Source organism: Grus americana, chromosome 5 (assembly GCF_028858705.1).
Source record: "Grus americana isolate bGruAme1 chromosome 5, bGruAme1.mat, whole genome shotgun sequence".
Classification (NCBI taxonomy): domain Eukaryota; kingdom Metazoa; phylum Chordata; class Aves; order Gruiformes; family Gruidae; genus Grus; species Grus americana.
Genome location: NC_072856.1, coordinates 57,359,469 through 57,378,751, shown reverse-complemented (window position 1 = coordinate 57,378,751; position 19,283 = coordinate 57,359,469). Strand labels below are relative to the sequence as shown.

General features: G+C 45.6%; 1 protein-coding gene across 9 annotated transcripts in view; it reads right to left on the bottom strand.

Moving 5' to 3' along the window:
* The window catches only part of EVL (Enah/Vasp-like), a 158,532-nt gene that overhangs the window by 7,272 nt on the left and 131,977 nt on the right, over window positions 1-19,283 (bottom strand). For all 9 annotated transcript variants that reach the window (XM_054828582.1, XM_054828587.1, XM_054828589.1 and 6 more), the window contains exons 4-7: window positions 12,377-12,440; window positions 8,329-8,390; window positions 3,558-3,787; window positions 2,780-2,901 (exon numbers count right to left, since the gene is read on the bottom strand). In XM_054828582.1, the coding sequence (XP_054684557.1) occupies window positions 2,780-2,901; window positions 3,558-3,787; window positions 8,329-8,390; window positions 12,377-12,440 (478 nt within the window). The remainder of the gene's footprint in view (window positions 1-2,779; window positions 2,902-3,557; window positions 3,788-8,328; window positions 8,391-12,376; window positions 12,441-19,283) is intronic.

Below are 19,283 nucleotides of genomic sequence, written 5' to 3'. Positions count from 1 at the left end.
GGACTGGGGTGGAGGTGAGAAATCCAGACCTCGGTGATACGACTCAGGGAGAGGGGCGATATTTTGAGGCAGTGTTTAATGGAGGAACGCAGGGTGCAGAACATAAGGAAATGTGTCGAAGCAGAGGAAGGAAGCACAGCTGGGTATGAAACTGGGTGAGAAAGGGACGGCTTCTCTCTAGGGCTCAGGAAGTGGTGGCTTCTGTGTCCTACACAGGAGGAACAACCCAAACCCCACAGGCGTTTCTGAGGACCAACCCAACCCCCCCAGGTGGCTCAGATGGGTATTGCAGTGATGGCACTGTTCTTGGGCAGCTCTCACATTCTTTTGTCACCTGTCCCACATCCCCTCATCCCCGTTCCCTCCCAGAGAAAGGGCTGTGGCAGTGCTCCCATGTGATGGGAAGACAGTCAGAAAAGCCCTTCAAGCCAGGTCCATCCTTATTGGGAAAGACAGGGCACCATTTCTGCTCAGCCAAGACCCCTACTCCCCCAGGGTGGGAAAGATCTGGCTGGAGACTAGGAGTCAGGAAACATGAGTGCGCCAGCCTGGATTTTCAAGTGCCTTTGGTGAGTGATGGGAGATTATTGCTGTCTCAAATCCAATTCAAAGGCAGCAGAGCTCCTGAGCCCTGCAGTCCGAGGACAGTGCCTGCAGAAGCTGAGTGAGGACCTGAGACCCTCACTCTGTCTTGCTTCCCAAGGCGAGGCAAAATTCCCTGAGAAGCAAGCGGCAAAGAGCTGCAATCCACCCACTGGAACAATTGGACATGAAAGTAAACAAAGGTGGCGGTTGTTTATCTTTGAAGAACACATGGTAAAACTTCTTGGTGTTAAGCCACGCTGGCTGAAGGAAAACAAAAAGCAAATTCTTGATTTTCAAGGCAGATTTAGGGTCTAAACAGCACTGAAGTGCACCAGGTACTGATTGTCCAGACATTCAATTTTACATTTTAGACAATAAAGGGAACTGCACCTCTATTCTTCACATGGATTTTGGTTGTGATGATCCCTATCTTCATCCACCTGCAAACACTATCCTTAGCAGATTTTTTTTAAACACCAGAATGACAGATTTTTGATTTAGTCTTGATTCTGAGATGGGCGAAATTAATCTCACAGGAAAAAAAGAATCCCAAGTAGCACTTAGAAAGACTTCTGAGTTTCAAAACACTGCCACAAGCTTGTCAAAGGACTTTTTTTTCATATCATTGGCAAAAGAAAAGCCTCACTGGATAAACAAATTGGAGGATTTGATGTAAATTTGACAAAAAGAGAGGTAAAACAAATGCACGTGTTTGCAGGACACAGTGCTTTGTGGGAATTATTTCCAGATATTCAACTGAATTAATAATTTCATTAGAACAGTAATAATTGTATAGTCTTGCTAGAATATTTAGTTGACAATTCTGTGGAAAAATGTTATAATGGTTATGAACCGGAGCCAGGGAAATACTTGCCAGGATGAGAGCCCAGTGTTAGATTTATGACCTGCAACAAACTTAACTGGGCTAGAAATGGTAGCGGTTTGTGAGATAGTTCATTATTCTGCTTGCACTTCAGTCCTGAAGTAAAGGGCTGCTCTCACAGGGGCCACTCAGTCTAGAGAGCACTATTTTATACCACCTGAGCTCTCAGAAGTGTTTTTCTCCATTACTTTCCCAGCATTAGACAGATTCCCTGTTTCTGAGCATGTGGTTTTTTGCTCAGAAAAGGACCCCTGAGATCCCCTGCTCATCACTCAACGATTTCTGTATCGAACATGCTCAGTTTAACAAACATCTTTTTTTACCTCCTTGCTGCCAGCTCAGTAAGAGCAACCTGAAACACAGTGCCAGGTTCTTTCTTTTCTCTATGTCATCACCCATAAAAAGGATTTTGCAGCCAAAAGAAGACCTCTCAGTATCAGTTTAACAGCATTTGCCCAGATTGCACCCTTGACTGACACTTGTGCATTTCCAATGACTTCCATGGCTTTGTGACCCAAAATTTAAGAGACAATTCTGTTGCTGTCAGCTCCCTGGGAAAGGATTTGCAGCTCAGTTATTTTCAGAGCAGAGGAAGCACGGTGTAGTGCAAGTGTTTTTGTTGAGATACCAAGGAGATCTGGCCCTGAATACTTGAAGACACCAGATCCCACTGCTGAAAGCCATACTTGGGTACATTTTAGACTAGAACCACAGAAATTCGTAGGATTTCTATATCGAAGCATATGAGATGTCCATTTAGCTTGCTTGCTTCAACAGAGCTAGTTACCCCAGCATCTAGTACCAAACCTTACTTTGCTTACAGATGTCGTCCAGTTCAGCAAGGTCAGTCTTGATATGCAGCACCACAAAATAGATCAGAAGTTGAACCAGTAAATAACTATTACAAGCTATTAAAATATTTTAATTCTGCAAAGAGAGAAAATTATCTATTTGGTATTTTACATTGCTGGTAACTTTTTTATAGTGTTGTGTATTTATTTAATGCTTTCCAAAGGATTGCATCCACAGTTCACGTCCAGAATGCCTTCTGAAATGACCAGGAAATCATCTTTGAAGGTTACCACACTGCAGGATTTGCTACAGCAGCTAAACTCTGCCAGGTATCATTGCTGCAACACCTGCGCTTTTGTATCGAAGGCCAGCCGATGCTGGCGAGTAACATCTATGCAGGACCTGTCAAATTGCAAAGGAGCACCAAAGAGACCCATTGCTAACCAAAAATGACAGCACCTTGTTCCACAATTTGCTGCAGAGCTCATACTAGTGCTTACTTGAAGTCTAAGTACAAACCTTTTTGCCAGTAATTTATTCATTTCTTCCATTAGTCCTCCTCCACCTCCTCCGCTACTTGTTCGATTGGCATCGCTCTTAGAGACCCCACTGGGGCTGGACCCTCCTGAACCATCTTCTGGCTTAAGACAGAAATCAACATTGGAATAAATGAAAAGTTTCATTTACAACCACACTCTTAATGATTAGTTTTCCTAATTATTAGGACCAGTAAAACAGTGATCACAATCACAGCCCAAAACCAGAGATAGGATGTGTTCTGCCTTGGGGAGAAGACCCATGTGGACCTTACTAAACCCAGGAACAATCTGCATGAGGCAGATATATGGGCAAATGATGAAAAAACCCACAGTGCTGTTTGTTCATAATTATGTTTATGCATGGTTATGCAACCTTCACCTAAGTGGACACCTATTGACGTGAGGCCTCAGCAGTCTACACTGGTTTTTGTAAGCACGGTGCAGTTTTAATCACTTATAATGACTGAAAACACTAACAGACAGAACAATGGTGGACTTTGCAGAAGTAATGACATCCTGGCATGAGAACTTGCAGCCATTTGCTAATTAATATTTTCTGAAGAGCAGAAATTCTACCAAACATTTCCTGCTCAGCTTTATTTGCACTACAAACTCACATTTAAAAGTTCACCTAATGGTCAGCTGAAGCATGTTTCACTGTGTTTCACGCCGGATTTGCAGACCATTGCACCAAACTGCACCAAGCTTTCCTGCAGGGGAGAAGAGCCCATTGGGGTGTCCCAGTGCCATCTCCTTACCCGTTGAACTCTCCTTAGTTTGGCACCAGCCAGAGCCGCTGCAAGCCCTGACATTGACCCATCTTCAGTGCCAGCCCCTTGGCCAGCGCCTGCCGGCAGCGGGGGCGGCGGGGGGGGTGCGGCTCCCATGGGTGGCGGAGGGACTGGGGGGGGTGGTGGAGGTGGGGGCCCCCCAGACGAAGCAGGGATCACAGCAGCACCACTGGGATGACCAGGTGGAAGTGCTTGGCCTGAAATGCAGAGAATGCAAATTAGACATGAAGCGTGGTCCCTCCAGCCTGTACACAAGGTCACATTCCCGCTCCCAAGGCCATGACCTGACTGCACAACGGGTGAGCAACGCAAGGAAGCACCAAGCACGCAGAAGAACCAGAAATGGTGGTTACATCAACGGTTAATCAGCTACGGTCGCGTCCTCCTGCGAGACCCTGTCACTGATAAACTAGCCTTCTCCCTCCTCTTCTCCCTGGATGGGCTAGAGTTTTTTAGACATATGAGGAGAGGCTGAAGTCCCTTGGTTTGTTCAGCCTAGAGAAGAGGAGACTGAGGGGAGACCTCATCGTGGCCTACAGCTTCCTCACGAGGGGGAGCGAAGGGGCAGGCGCTGATCTCCTCCCTCTGGTGACCAGTGATAGAATTGAGGGTACAGAATGAAGCTGCAATGGGGGAGGTTTAGGTTGGATATCAGGAAAAGGTTCTTCACTGAGAGGGCGGTCGGGCACTGGAACAGGCTCCCTAGGGAAGTGGTCACAGCACCGAGCTTGACTGAGTTCAAGAAGCATCTGGATAATGCTCTCAGTCATATGCTCTGATTTGGCTGGTCCTGTGTGAAGCCAGGAGTTGGACTCAATGATCCTTATGGGTCCCTTCCAACTCAGGATATTCGATGATTCTATGATTCTATGATTTATTCTGTGCCGAAAATGAAACATGGACAAGACTTCCCAGTTCATAAGTGGCACCTTCTTCTGCTCCTCTCATAACTTTCTACACGGAGATAACAAACTACATCAGCCAACTCCACGGACTTCGGTTAACATCAGCTTTTCCCAGAATTGTGGGCTGCAGTGACACATCCCCTTTCTGTTGAACAGGAGGTGTGTGGCCTCAGCTGGTCTTGCAAAATAATGGGGGAGAGTCCAGCTCCAAGCACCCCGAGGTTCAGCAAAGTCCCTCAAAGCAGCAGCCTGCTGGAGGGGCCAATGGTGGGTAACTCCGTTGCTGTGTTATGCCTGTCGTTAAGGGGTCAGTTGAACAAATACACCGCCCCAGGGTATTTACTCATGTTATGCCATTTCAGAACAGGCTGCTCTTGATACATAATCACAGGTTCAATTGTTCGGTAAGTGTTATTTTGAAAGACAGGCGGGTTTTGACTGAGGAACATTTGGAAACTGTATTTAACATTAGCAGCCTGGTTTTCTTCTTATCTAGGTTTTGTTACAATACTGGCTTATTTCTGTGGTTACTTCTGCCATTATTTCACACTCCCAATTCCACTCTTGAAATGAACCATAGCTGCTATTAGAAATACTTTAAACGTTTCAAGCCCTTTTTGGTTCATGAACATAATAGCTAGTAATTCATTGTGGGTACAGTTAATTGTAATTGCAAAACTACACCCACCTAATTAGAGGCCAGCCTGAGGCAAAAATTGAACTGAGTCAAAATAATGGACTGATGTGAGTTTAAAATAACTTTATTGAACTAAGTGGATTTCAAGGACTTATATCAGCTGAAGGACTGAGCTTCCAGTGGTTGCAGTAATATTTTTAGCAGAAAGTGAAAGGAAATGTCTCCATTTTCTTCCTTCTCTAGGCACATCATTTAAGCATTATATGTGGTTATAAACAGGAATGGATCCAAGTCACAAAACGTATAATCTGAATTGCAAATAGGCATTATTCGTAACTGTTCTAACTCCGCAGGCTTCAGATGAGCGCTAGAAATCAAGACCATATGCAAAGTGACAGACCCAAGCTCTTGATCTGCCTGCAATGAAAAAGGTTTGCTGGAATAGTTATAGTGACAAGCCCTCAACTATAAATGCAGTTTATATCAGGAAGAGAGTTTCTAGAACAAAATAAATTACACAAACACAGGGGATTCTGGGTAACTATAACAAAATCCTTATTATATCTTTTGCTGGTAACAGAAATACCACTTAAGAAAAAGAATAAAAATCACAACCTCTACCAATATTGCTACACAGACAAGTCTACTGCAGGCCTGGCCTCCAGCTTCAGAAGAGCCCATCTGCTACGTTTGGATCAGCTGAAAATAGGTTCTGTATGAAGCTCACTGCCAAATGCAATTTGACTCTGCTGAATGATAAAAATCTCCTGGGCTAATACAGTAAGAATATGCATTGCAACAACCCAGCTACAGGGCGCTGGTCCTGTAATTCTTGCTTTTTGCCTTGCTTTTAGCTCAGAAGGTCCCTGGACCAGTCCTGAGTGCTTTCAATACTTTTCCACCTTGGTTTCAGAAATCATGTAGAGCAGGAGCAGCCTTGGGTCTCTCAGCCCTCTTTCTAGCAGTCACGGGCAGTGCCAACGGGGCTTTTGAAACAGCTGAAAGCTAAGGCTTTATACAGGTCGCAACTCATTCAAAATCGGTACTTACTCAAGTGGGTAATGGTTGATGAAGTCATGTAAGGAGGGCTCCTCCTGGGCATAGTCACCTCAGACACAGCAGCGTAAGGGGGAGGCAATGGAAGACAGTGTGACATGGGCTGACACCACTGCTGTGCAGGACGAGATGATGGATGGGAGGATGGGGAGGGAGCCTGGCCAAAGGAGCTGGGGGGGCTGGCAGTGGTGGGCAGCGGGGAGGAAGGTGTAGCTCCTATGTGTGGAAAGAAGGACCCATCCATGCTTTTCACCTGGGTCCCAGAGGAGCCTAAAGCAATTTGTTCTTCAGGATGGCCATTCAGAGGTACGTTTGCCGAGGTCTCCTGCCCTGCTTTATCTGTGGGTCCCTTGGCCCTGTCAGGCGGGACAGGAATCACAGGCAGGATGGTGGGACCATGTGGCTGCAGGACGTCACCTCTCTGTGGATGTGGTGCATTTGTGATGGGGCAAGCAGAAGACCGAGGAGAACAGGAAAGAGAAGAGCGCCTGAGAGGCTGGTGAGAGGCGAAGGGAAAGTGGGAAGGATGGGGAGGTGGTGGAGACAGCGACGTTCGCCTGATGCCTGGTGTTACGGTCCTGCGGTTTGGGCAGGCTGGAGGGGAGGAACCTGGGGCTGTTGGCAGCTCAGAGGCCGAGTGCCTGTGCAGGAGCTGCGGGGGCTCTCTGGCTCTCCGCAGGGATCTGAAAGAGGACTGACTAGCGGGCTCGGGGACAGCGGGTGCCGAAGAGACAGCGCTGGCATGAGGGGTGTGTGGGGGCACAGCACCGGGGGAAGGAGCACCGCAGTTACTGCAGGCGGGAGGAGGAGACTGGGGCTGAGAGGGGGGAGAGCACACCCTTATCTGAATGGTGGAAACTAAAAGAACAGAAAAGACAAATGAAAAGAGTAAGATGGGTACGTAGCGAGGAACGAAACCAAGGCAAAGCGGAATGGAGAAAAAGGAACTGCAAAGTAAATGCAAACAGAAACTTGAACAGAGCAAAGAGGAGATGGTGCAGGCACCGGCTCGGGGGTTTCCAACCCTCGGCAGAACCAGAGGGCTGTGCAGAGCAGGACCCTGGCAGCATGGGACAGGCTGTGTGCTCCGGTGCCAGTGAGGCTCCTCCAAGCCTCGTGTGAATCTGAGTCAGGATCACAAGCACCACTCTTGCACTAGGGGCAGCTGCAAGGGACACGATGAACACAGCAGTGGCCACCTGGTAGCCAGGGAAGGGACAGTCAGAACTCCCCAGAGCCACGTCCTTCTCTTTCCAGATGCTGAGGCAGGATTTTGGCTATATTCCCTACGCAGAACAGCACACAGTGATCTCTGCCCTAACAGAGTCCAGCAACTTCTGTCACTGACTAAGGCATCTGTGTATGTCTTAGCTGGTTTCGAGTCAAAAGCAACTGAAAAGTTGTAACAGCTGAGGAAAAACATTTCACTTATGTGGCCAGATTAACTGAAAAAAACTCCCCCAAACAAAAGTCCAAACACAAGATGGCCATCTTGGCTCGCTTGCTGCCTTCTTTCACAAAAGCCATGTTTTGTAGTTATAAGCTATTCCTGTCATCTTTTCTCTCAGCTTTGTGCAACTTATTATGCTATAGAAGATTTTCATAAGCTCATTAAATATATATATATATTTTTTCCATTAAGCTCACAGAAGACTCCTCACTTCATGACCACAAAATCCCCACCGATGATCATCTAGAGCTCTATTTTCCTCTGCACTGTAGTTTGCTCTGTGCTGCAGAGCAATGGGGAGCACCTGACCTGGCACATCCAGCACCTCCACCTGACATCCCCCAGCAAAACAAAGTCACTCTTGCTGTGGCTGCGCTACCTGCTCTCCTTGTGGATGTGGAAGAAGCACAGCCAGGCCCCCTTGGTACGCCTAAAATTCCCCTCAACTGTACAAGTTTTGCCAAGCACAAAACCTGGCTAGCTCTACCTGCGTGCCCCAGGCCTGAGCCTCTGTGAAACACCACAACCATGACCAAATGCATGTAAGTCTCTAGCTGAAAATGCTTTAAAATCTAATCATAACTATAACCACTTTTAGCAGTATAGCTCTTGTATAGCACCACGCAAAACCCAACTACAGCTAGAGGACACAAGCAAGGAGAGATTCTATCTGCTTGGTTTGATACGTGCCTGTGGTAGAGGTTCTTCTTTCCAAAGATTCCTGGCGCTGTTGCTGTTGCTCCATCACTTGTCTAAAACAGCAATGAAAAAACCCTCAGTCATTATGTATTCTTTATTATTTTGAGTAAAAGCTTTATACACTGAGAAGCACTCAAGCTGTATGTCTTCTGTGCTCAAGCTGTATTTGCTCACAGAAATGCCGTTCCCGTGAGATGGAGGTGTGTTTGATTTCACTTGCCCTGGCCGCAGCGGTGCCATTGCACGTGTTGCGCAAGCGTAACCATGGCTGTCCTGCACCTGCAGGAACTGCAGGGGCTGGTTGGTTCATTTAAGATAACTCCTCAATGGGCTCTGCAGGAGGAGTAGTCAGTGCCCCAGGTCCAGGAGAACACAGCAACCACATATGTTGTTGACCTGAAGTGCATGAATGTTGCAAGGGAAGAGTATGGGGTGTCTTGCATAAAATGACAGTCTCGAGTATTTTATGGATTGGGATCCCAAAGGATTTGTAGTTAAAATGAAACTATAAGGATGCTTGATCTGCATTTAGGTGCTGACTGTACAAAATCTGTTTTGTCCAGCTGCACAACCTGACTGACAGCCTGCCACCTGATGCCCCAGCACAGCCGCCCCTGTGCAGGTCCCAGCGTGGCCATGGGGACCATGACCGCCGCATTTCCTCCACAAATGCAGATCACAACATTGCACTGCTGCTTTTTTGGCACCTTTCTCCCCTGGAGCTGCTGCTCCCGTGCTGCCCAGGCCTGGTGTCCCATAGGGAAATGCACTGCCAAGCCTTTTCCCAGGGTCTGCTTTCCGGAGATGTGCAGTTCCCAGGGTCTATCAGCAGAGGTCTTCTCTTGCACGCTTTAGCACTTCTGCAGAAAGTTGTCACTGACCCCTGCCACAAATCCTCCCCGGCATTTCTCTTGTTAAAAAGATTGAGAGCTAAAAACGAGACTATTTGCCAGGCTTTTTACCATGCACATGGATATGGACTAAAGATTTCACCAATACTAAAACATAACTCTGAAATTACCTTACTGGAGCACTTGGTAATAAGGTTTATTGTAATTTTCTCCCATGATTTCTAGAGCAAGTTTGCCTTGAATTTGTTCCACATGTTTGGGCCAGTCTTAACTGCATAGAGATTTCTTTTTTTCTGTAACAACTTTACTTCATGGTCTGTACAGTAAGGCGAGCTTAATTCTAGGTAACACTTCTATTTTGACACCTTATCTAATATTTTAGAGAGACCTCACTGTTACATCTTTACTTGTACTTTCCTTAGTCTGCAATTTTAAGTAATTCTATTTGCTTACATACAAATAAAAGACTTTTTAGAAAAAAGTCCAGAAAAATAAAGTTGTGCTATGTAAGGAAAAAAGAATGTCTCAATTTGCAAAACAAATTTCTCATATTTCAATTCTAATAGATGGGACAGGAAAATCCACAGTTATAATTATTTGCTGTGGAGGGATCAATCCTAAACTGGGTTTACATTCAGGACATGCAATCCATCAAACACTGGCAATTTCTGGAAAACCATTATAGGCAGCTGAGAAAATTATTATATGCGCAAAGGGGAAACAGTTTTGAGGAACAGCCTTCGTTGGCTGGTTCAAGTGGTTTCATTTAAGCTATGACACTTTAAACCAAATAAATAGAAATCTTTTACTTCAATATATACCCTGGCTCTTACTTCATAGTTGTGGGCTGAACACATATGCAACAGCATCAATTGCACTGCTACAATTTCAATTGTAAACACATGTACTAAGAATTTCCTAAGCATACCATCCCCTAACTTGGCTTGGCATTTATTAGTAAAATTTGATGATGAAGAACAACTTGACACATACATTTTCCTCGTTAAACCTGGGGGAAATTCTAGGTTTATCTAGAGGACAGACTTGGAAAACTCCAGCCTGACAGACCAGGAAAGAAATATGAGTAAGACGTCTCCAAGTTGCTAGAGCTGTTGCACAGCAGATACAGGTGCGGGGTGCTCCCCAAAACAAGGGTCAGCTGCTGCCATTTGAAGTTGTTGGGGTTCATGCCAGCACTGTCTGTCCTGGGCAGAAGCTGTTTATATGTGCTAAATGCACCCTCCCACGAGTGCTAAAAGGAGAAGTTCTTACACTCTTACAAAGTCAAATTTATTCCAGTGGAACTAAATAAAGCCTGAGATTGCACAAGGCTGCTTAAGGAGTATGCAAGGAGTAAAGTACAAGAGGGGACAAATTGCACTCTGAATTAAAAATATATTAACATTTGTGTAAAGGTCTCTAAAAAACCTTTTAAACAGACAAATTTGCAGGCTAGTTACCATAACTTCATTTCCTTGCCTGCTTATAAGATGTCAAAAAAAGCTAGGCCTAAAATTAGGTCTGCTCTATGCTTAAGAATGCATCAGCATAATTAAAGCAGAAAATCCTCTAGTGCAGACGCAGTAATATCTAAGTGCATCTACTGGCATAGCTTATTGCAGTCCAGTGGAGCAAAAGAAGCTTTCCCAGAACCATGTGCCCCATAGCAGTCGAATAATACCTACCCAAAAGGCTTTCACTGTCTCTAAATGAAAACCAATAAATAATATTTTTTTTTTCTAAAGTAGTTAGGCTGCTCACACTTTAAATGCACAGACTAGACACCGAAATTTGAGGTCTGAGTTACACATGGTCTGAAGAATCAGTGACTTCCAGTGGTTAAGTGAAGAGCTGGGTCAGGCCTTTCAGCCAGGTGGTGGGGGCAGGCGGCATCCCTCTGCCCCTGGGTGAGCAGGAGCTCTTCTCTGACCTGTATGACAGCTCTGCTACCCCAAAGTATCATTACCCACTGATCCATTTAATAGCCATATGTAAATCCCTACTAAATCTCAGGCCACTCGGAGTTACTCATAAAGGCGCAGGAAACTAGTTTCCCTACACTTTCCTTACAGTTTTTGGAGGGGGAAAGAGAGAATCCTAAGTACGTACCACAGCCTGTGTAAAGGCCTTGCCTTAAGTGACCTACATGTGGTTTTGTGTAGGGACCAGTCAGAACGGTAGCCCTGGAGCATCAATGCAAATGATAGATTGCAACACCTCATCTCTGCTGCTCCAGGAGTGTGTGATATCAAGCTACAGAAGCCACGGGGCCAGGGCAGTCCCTGGACCCTGCAAGGGGGACCTGGCCTGCTCACGGGTTGCACCTACAAAGGCAGAGCCCACCGAGCACGTCATATCAGACAAACATCTGACGTCTTTGGTGCTGAACTGCCCTGCAGGTCTGGTTCCACTAAAATCTTTACAAAGGTATTTATTACCTGAACCAAACACTGGGCCAAGTCCTCTGGAAGGCTAACCGCGCTTGTTGATCCCCCTCTCGTTACAGAAGTAAAGGCAGACACTTTATTTAAGCAATGCCGGTACCAAACTTGGAGCAGCGACAGGCCCTGCCGATTTCTATACTCCAGCGCACTCCTGATGAAGTGATGCTCACCAGCTTATACACGTCACAGCAGAATATTCTCTGGCGTTTCTCACACAGTAGCAGAAACACACTTGCAGTGAGCAGGAATACGGGGAACAAAGGTGCTTTTTTTGTGTGCACAAGCCTGTGCTTCAACAAGGAAGTGCAAACTCGTTTAGAGCAAAACATTCATGAAAGGAACAGCACGTGGTATAGGAAGTAGCCATAGACAACCCGGGCCTAAGCTATTACTGGGAGTGTATCTGGTCCCTCAGGTGCTCCCTGGGCAATGAGACTGTCAGCTGCCAGCAGGTGATCCAGAGCAGGACAACGTTAGGCTTTCTGAATGTGCCTGAGAAACACACACTCTACAAATTGCTTTTAAACATGTTTTAACTCTGAGCATCACTTGCCTTTGAGCAAAGAGTTTACCTAGAGCTTCAGTTCACCTTTTAGAAGTCATTATGGAATGACTAGCACTAATTACATAAAACTCAGAATCAGCTTAAAACAGGTTCAAGTAAAAAGAACAGTGCTTGGTGAGCAAGGACTGCACGTTCATCCAAGTTACAAACTAGAACTCTACCATAACTGATTAACTCACCTTCTCTGTGCTTCCATCTCATCTGGAGATGGCCCATTCTGGACCTGGCGCTGGGCAGCTGGACCTACAGAAAAAATGAGAGAATGCTATTAGGAGAGAAAATGTGGCCGACTTTTTCAAAAAATAGTGCCACTCAGATTAATTGCTTCTCCATCTTACTATGAGAGACAAACCTCAAGCATTACTGTCCTCTCTTTGCTTTATTTTTTTTAATTCTTTTTTTCCTATTAGACAAATCATTGCCTCCCATAAATTTTTAGTCCCACTCGGAGAACCCAATGGCTAAATGTGTGAGCAGATTTGTCCAGAAACTTAGCATCGTGGTAGCTGCAGACTACATGCTAATGCCCTGGTGATGGTGAAGACCTGTAATGTTGCAAAAGATGTCCTGTGGCAGGACAGTCCATCACACTGGGATGCACTTCTAGCTTCTACATCTGTAGCCTCCCCGGATTACTCTGTGCTTGCAGAGTATGAGTCTGTGAGCATACACACTAGCTAGCGCTGCTCTGATGCTGAGCTGGCATCAAGAAGCTACCTGATGGAAGGTGCAAGGAGATGCAAAGTTAAACAAGCCTTTTACAAAGGTGGCTTTTCTTTATACAACTTGGCTGGTCTTCTGTTTCTGGAGGATCCGCATCAAGCTGAGCTTTCACTGGTATTCACCAACAAAACCCAACTACGCATGTCACCATTTAAGTCACATCTCCTCTCTTGACTCTGATCATTTAATCTCTGTTCTTGGACGTTTAATCAAGTACACTGACACTACATACCATTTTCAGAAAGAAATAATTATTCTGAAAATAAAAATAATTGTTGGTAACATAAGCCACAGTAGTCTTGCATTTGGTGGACGGAGGATTGTTCCATTGATTTGACGAGGTGGGTTTCAACTGGGACTAAACAGATAAGAGCTCTATTAAATGGAACAGCAATTTTCCTGATTAACAGCACTGAGAAACAGATCAGTTATATGCAGGAAATTGTTATGTCTACCTTATTTTTTTCATTTTAAAATGTAAAATTTCATCCTTTTAGAAGTTATCCAGCAGGAGCAAATCAGAATTAAACACTCACAAACCCAAATATGCCACTCACAAATCATTAAGGATATTTCTCTCCATTTTCTTTATGTGCTTCTGCCAGGCAGAATGTCATCTGAAAACAAATTTAGAAAGTATGACTGCGTGAAAACAGGAAAGATGGCAGAAATGCATCGCAGTCAGAATTCCAGAGCATTGACTGATCCTGATGAAATTGTGCATATTTTTGAAATGTGTTTAAGGACGAACATTTGCAGAAAAGGAACACAACACTTTCTGAAAATCAGGCCCATGTATGCCAGTTTTGGGTACCCCAAAAATGGAGCCAGTGACAACCACTACGTCAAAAGCTCTGACATTTAAAAATATCTCAGGATAGGATATGAAGTGAAGACAGTTCACTTCTTTAATGTCTCATGACTGACAACTTATTATTGTTTGTCACAGGCCTTTGGCAAACTATTTAGACAGAACTGCCACGTTTTGTAAAGATCACACAAAACAATGAATGCGGAGGGAGAGGGTGGTGTTTTTGGAAGCAAGCCCCAGGAAAAAACTTAGCAGGTATTTGGGAAGCACAGAGCAGAAGGCTCACGTGTAGGGAGCTGAAGGTGTAACGAGGATGCCCTGTTACTGCGTGAATGCCTGTACCGTGCATCTTCACCACTGAAGTGAAAGAAGGCCGGAGCTACCCCTGAGCTGCAGGTACAGCCTGAATTTAAACTTCTTCTGAACACAGTAGGAAGACAGGTAAGATCCCATCCCCAACCTGCGGAACTGGACCAGACTCCCCGCAGTTGGCAGTGTCACCGGTTTGGACCCTGGCTCTGATGTGTGCAGGTAACACACACCTTCTCCTATGCACTTCTGGGTGAAAGACTTCCAAGGCTTAAGTCAGATTACACCTCCCTTACTGGGTAACAAATTCCACCGTGACAAGCCTTAGCCATGCCCATCACTGCATATGATTTCATCATGAGAAAACTTCCCTTGTATAAAGACTCAGAGCATCACACAGAAGCCAGCACTTTGCTTGGAAAGAGGACTAAAAGTAGAATCACAGAATGGTTTAGGTTGGGAGTGACCTTAAAGCCCATCTAGTTCCAACCCCCCTGCCATGGGCAGGGACACCCTCCCGCAGACCAGGTTGCCCAAAGCCCCATCCAACCTGGCCTGGAACACTTCCAGGGAGGGGGCATCCTCAGCTTCTCTGGGCAAGTAGGCACCAACGTGAACAAGAAAGGACAGAGGATGAGGCAGCAGAAACAATTCCTCCCTGGCAATAAACCATGTCTAAGTATATAGGAGGCTCTAATGATGCCATCTTTATCTGCTACTTAGCCATGAATCTTCTCTTGGGGCCAAATACCCAGAAAAATGAGACAGTGTCGGCAGTTTGACTAATAGTAGATATGCAGAAGGAATCAAAGACCAGACTAGCAAAACCACACAAAAAAACCCCAACTCCTTTTTCCTGTGGGCCTTGTTATGAACTGGCTATGTAGGTTTAAAACCAAATAAATCCAACCAAATCAATTTGGAAAGTGGTCTAAAGAAATCTTTTTAAGGCAACATTAGAAAACACATCTGGAAATTAGGGTGGTTGCTTTTTGTTACCTGGAGCTTTCTCAAGGTGATCTTACATAGCAGGCAGGAAAATGAAAGAGGATATGAATCTGCAAAAAGTCCACCTCAATTTTTAGCACAAAGAAGTCCTAGTAAATTCAATGAGTTTACTTAGATTTTCGGGTATGTATGTGTACGCTTGCAGGATTAAGGACACACTTGAAACTAAGTACACAGTTTTGGTTGCAACACATGGTTGCAAAGCAAACACTGGCTTTAAAACATTTGTCTGTGGCACAGTAAATATCTGATATATTCTCAGGGCAGACCACAAGTCAATTCAGACAATGCTACTGGAAATTTTTTCCCACACTTCATTGAAATAACTTAATTTCAGTCCCTTATTCAGAGATGAGCTCTATGCATTAACAGTTCCTAATTCTTTTTTACATTAAGAACCACAACTGATTGTTTCAGTTGGCAGCATTTTGTTCTTCTTATTATTTGGTCATCCTGTGAAATGTCCTTAAAATGAAGCACATAAAGCTCCTAATTATGTTTTGAAATTGTCAGTTTCTTCATAGTTTCTATAGAAATGCTCTCCTCTTTTGAAAGACGAAAACAAGAGAAAAAAGATCAGAAGCAAAGAAGCTACTTCAGACCTGACTCAGTAAATAATCAACATTTTAAAAGTCTTTGCATAAGTGGTGACATTTACAGGTATTTTTATTTGCACTTTACTTTAAAAAGCCAGGCAATATTTTGGACGCACGGGGTACATGACTACACGGCCCCCAAAATGCCTTAATTGTCTCTCTGATATCTTGAGACATGTAACAATTAGTGTTTTCTGAGTAATGACTAATTCCTCTCTTTTACAGGTTTAAATTTCTTACTTAAATCAACACACTGCAGCAAAACATCACTCATTTATTCAAATCTTTTCCAAACTCATTTTTCTTATTTTTTTACTAGTGACCAGTAGTGAGACACTAAAGAAGTGAACTTCTGGTGGAGCTTCTTGTTTCGCTCACCCTTGAGCTTGCTTTTAGCATACTCGGCCAAAGCTCATCCAGATACTGAAGGCAGGGATTATTTTTACACTTGGTTCTGTATGTGTATGCTCTGCCGTACACATACAGCAGACCCCTGTTTGACTGAGGGTTTTTTTAAATTCAGGGGGACTTCTAGGTTTAACTTCTCTCCACATTTTTAGATATTTCTCAGGCCTGAGCAGACATGAACAGTAAGCGCTCTTGGTGATGGCATCCTCATGTAAACATGCTTCCCGAGCTGCCCTGCGAGCTGCTTCCAACCCCGGCAGCCTTTGGGAACAGCCTCACGGAGAAGAGCGCTTCTCAGCACGATAACCAGGAGAGACGGTTTTTCTACTGACCCGTTTGCAGCTTCACAGCTGTTGTGATCTACATTTTTAGCAACTAATTAATGCAGGAGATATACTGTGAATGTCTGTGTTTCCTCGCTTCGTTGCTTTGTAATAATTAACTGCGTTTTTATACAAGCATCTTGTGATTCAGCTCAAGGCAGATTTTGGGAGTACGCGGATGTTTTCTGGGTTTGCTTTTTCTCCTCCCACCCAGCCACCCCAGCACCCACTCTGCCCTTCTCCAGCTGTCCCTAAAGACGGCAATGGGGAACTCCTGGCACAGGGCACTGCTTTGCGGTGGGTGTGATGGTTTCCATATACCAGTGGCCGCTCCTGCACCACTGAACCCTGCTACTGCTCAGAGATGTTCACGTCTGGACCCATGGCCAGGCACAGAATAGGACCAAAGCTGTCACTGAGGGAAAATCATACAATCACAGAATGGTTTGGGTTGGAAGGGACCTCAAAGATCATCTAGTTCCAGCCCCCCTGCTATGGGCAGGGACACCCTCCACTAGACCAGGTTGTGCAAACCCATGCTCCTGCTTCCACTCTGGCGTAGCGGCGGTGGGAAAGCAGGAGCAAGCAGGAACAATGCCGTCATTTCTCTCCTGCTGGGGCAGCCCCAAGCAGCGTTTCTTTTTTCCTCTTTTATTTATGCTACAACTGCAAGCACCACCAACTGCATGCACTCAAGAAAGTGGCAAAACTAGGCCCATTTCCCTGAGTAACCAGGATTTTGTGCTCCTTCAATACGGAACGCTCAGTCTAACCCACTTACGGATCTTTTATTCATTATACACACTGGAAGCAGCCCCCAAGGTGGGGTTTCTGCGACCCCTATAGCCTTCATGGTGCTTATGGACCAGTGTGATGAACTGTGGTGGGCTGAGGAAAGGGTCCAGAGTCAGAACTGAATAAGAAATATATCTGGGCTTTAAATTCATGAGATATTGAAAATTTTTGTTCTGCATATGAGCAGAACATGATGATTTTGTGTGGAAAAAAACCACAGCAGACAATGGGAGGCAAAGAGGTAAGAGACAGACAGACAGACAGCTCTCCCTCATTGTTGATGGTTTCAGCACATACTTGGATTGTGGGAGACTCAAGTTCAGGCCTTGACACATCATCATTTATGTCCTGGGAAAATGACATAAACACTTGCTTATCCTGACCAGAACAGAAGAAATCATTCCAGATTACAAGTTCCTGCAAAGCTTTTCTTTCCCACAGAATTATCTTTCAAATAAATTGGCATTTTCTGACCAATGCTAATCCCACCATCGCCGGTTGCCATGTCAGGCCCTGGGGCGGGAGTCCTGGCTGGGCTGCTGCCAGCTCCTGGGGCCAACCTGCAAACTCAGGCCGGGACTCGGCTGGACGCTCCCTTTTGCTGCCTTCACCATAACCTCTCCCCTGCACCCCCCCACAGTTCGGGGGGTTCCTTGCTCCCAGCTGTGCTGCTTCTGGGGCTGATCCGCCTGGAGCAACCCACAGGCAGACCAGCCTTGCAACGCAGGTGTGAAATCAGGTGAGCTCCGGCCCCGCTCCGGCCAGAGGGGGGAAGTTATCTGCGTCTCCTTACACCACCACTTCCTCCCGCCTGGCTGTAATTTTAGCTCTCTTGCTGCTGTTGGGCAATCATCATGCTGCTGCCGAGACTCCGTCAGCACTTTAAACATCTGCCTCTGCCCTGAGAACCTCCACCTGCTCTCGGTCCCTTCGGTCTGTCCTGCTGGGGACTGCACGTGCCGGAGATGTGCTGCATGGCCCCGTGCCATGAGGAAGTGACCACCGCAGGAACCAGGCGCAACATCGCTGTGCTAGTGACACTGCGCTCAAACTCATTAGTAGAGACAATTATCCTGGACAAAGCACTGATCTAATTAGCCTAGATAAAGCATGTAGATAAAGCAGGGTGCCTATGCTACTTCTGGAGCCCCAGCTAGTACAGCCAGAGTTGGATGACGTGGCAGGTCACATCGACCTAAATTTCCACGGCAAATTAAAGGACTGGGAAGAGGGATCACCCCGCTTGCTGTGCCCCATCACTGCAGCTGGGCAGAGCCCACGTGTGCTGCCCCGGCGTTTCCACGCCAGGGGTTTGGGACTCCGCACGTCCTGCTTCGTTTGACGTGCAACAGCTCATGCGTTGGGCGTGCTGCGGGCAGTGGCTGTCTGCAGGGATGCAGGAGCTGAGGCAAAGCACGGGCAGACGGACGAATGGGGCAGTTTTGTCTGTGGGTCACTAGTGGCTCAGTTTTAAAAACTGTAAAGCCATTAGGGTTTTGTTGTGCTGTTAACTATGCGACAGAGTGCCTGCAGCTCCGCACAGGATCCTGTTGGATCATTTGAATCAGTAAGAAAACCACCCCAGCAGAGAGAGAGGGAGCGCACCCACCGAAGGGTTCGCCTCATTCCTGTCAAACATTAACTTCTAATAGAGTTTCAGAGAGTATTATTCACAGGCTGGGTGCCTTCACAGCATTTCTAACAGAGTACATTAAATATCTTCTATAACATCATTTACACATGCACCAAACGTTTCCACTGAGAACTGTAAAGAACTTTACCAGCCTTAATTAAGTTTCACCAGTGCTGTGAGGCGGAAGTTAAATGATTCGATTACACCCAGACCATGTCTGCACAAGTAAAAATTGTTTGCATCAATTTACCTACAGGTGAGATTTGCTACTGACACAGTTAAACTTATGCAAAAATGTCACCTAAGGCACTCTTATTCTGATGCAGACCAAATTAGTTTTGGTTTGACCTAAGGCAAGAAGAGTGCAGTGAAATAAGCGTTTCCAGCTCAGTGCCAGAAAACTTCTCTATCTTCCTCCCTTGTCCCTTGCTGACCGACAGTGCTGCAAGTCTGTGGCAGTGCAAAGTAAAACACATCCTC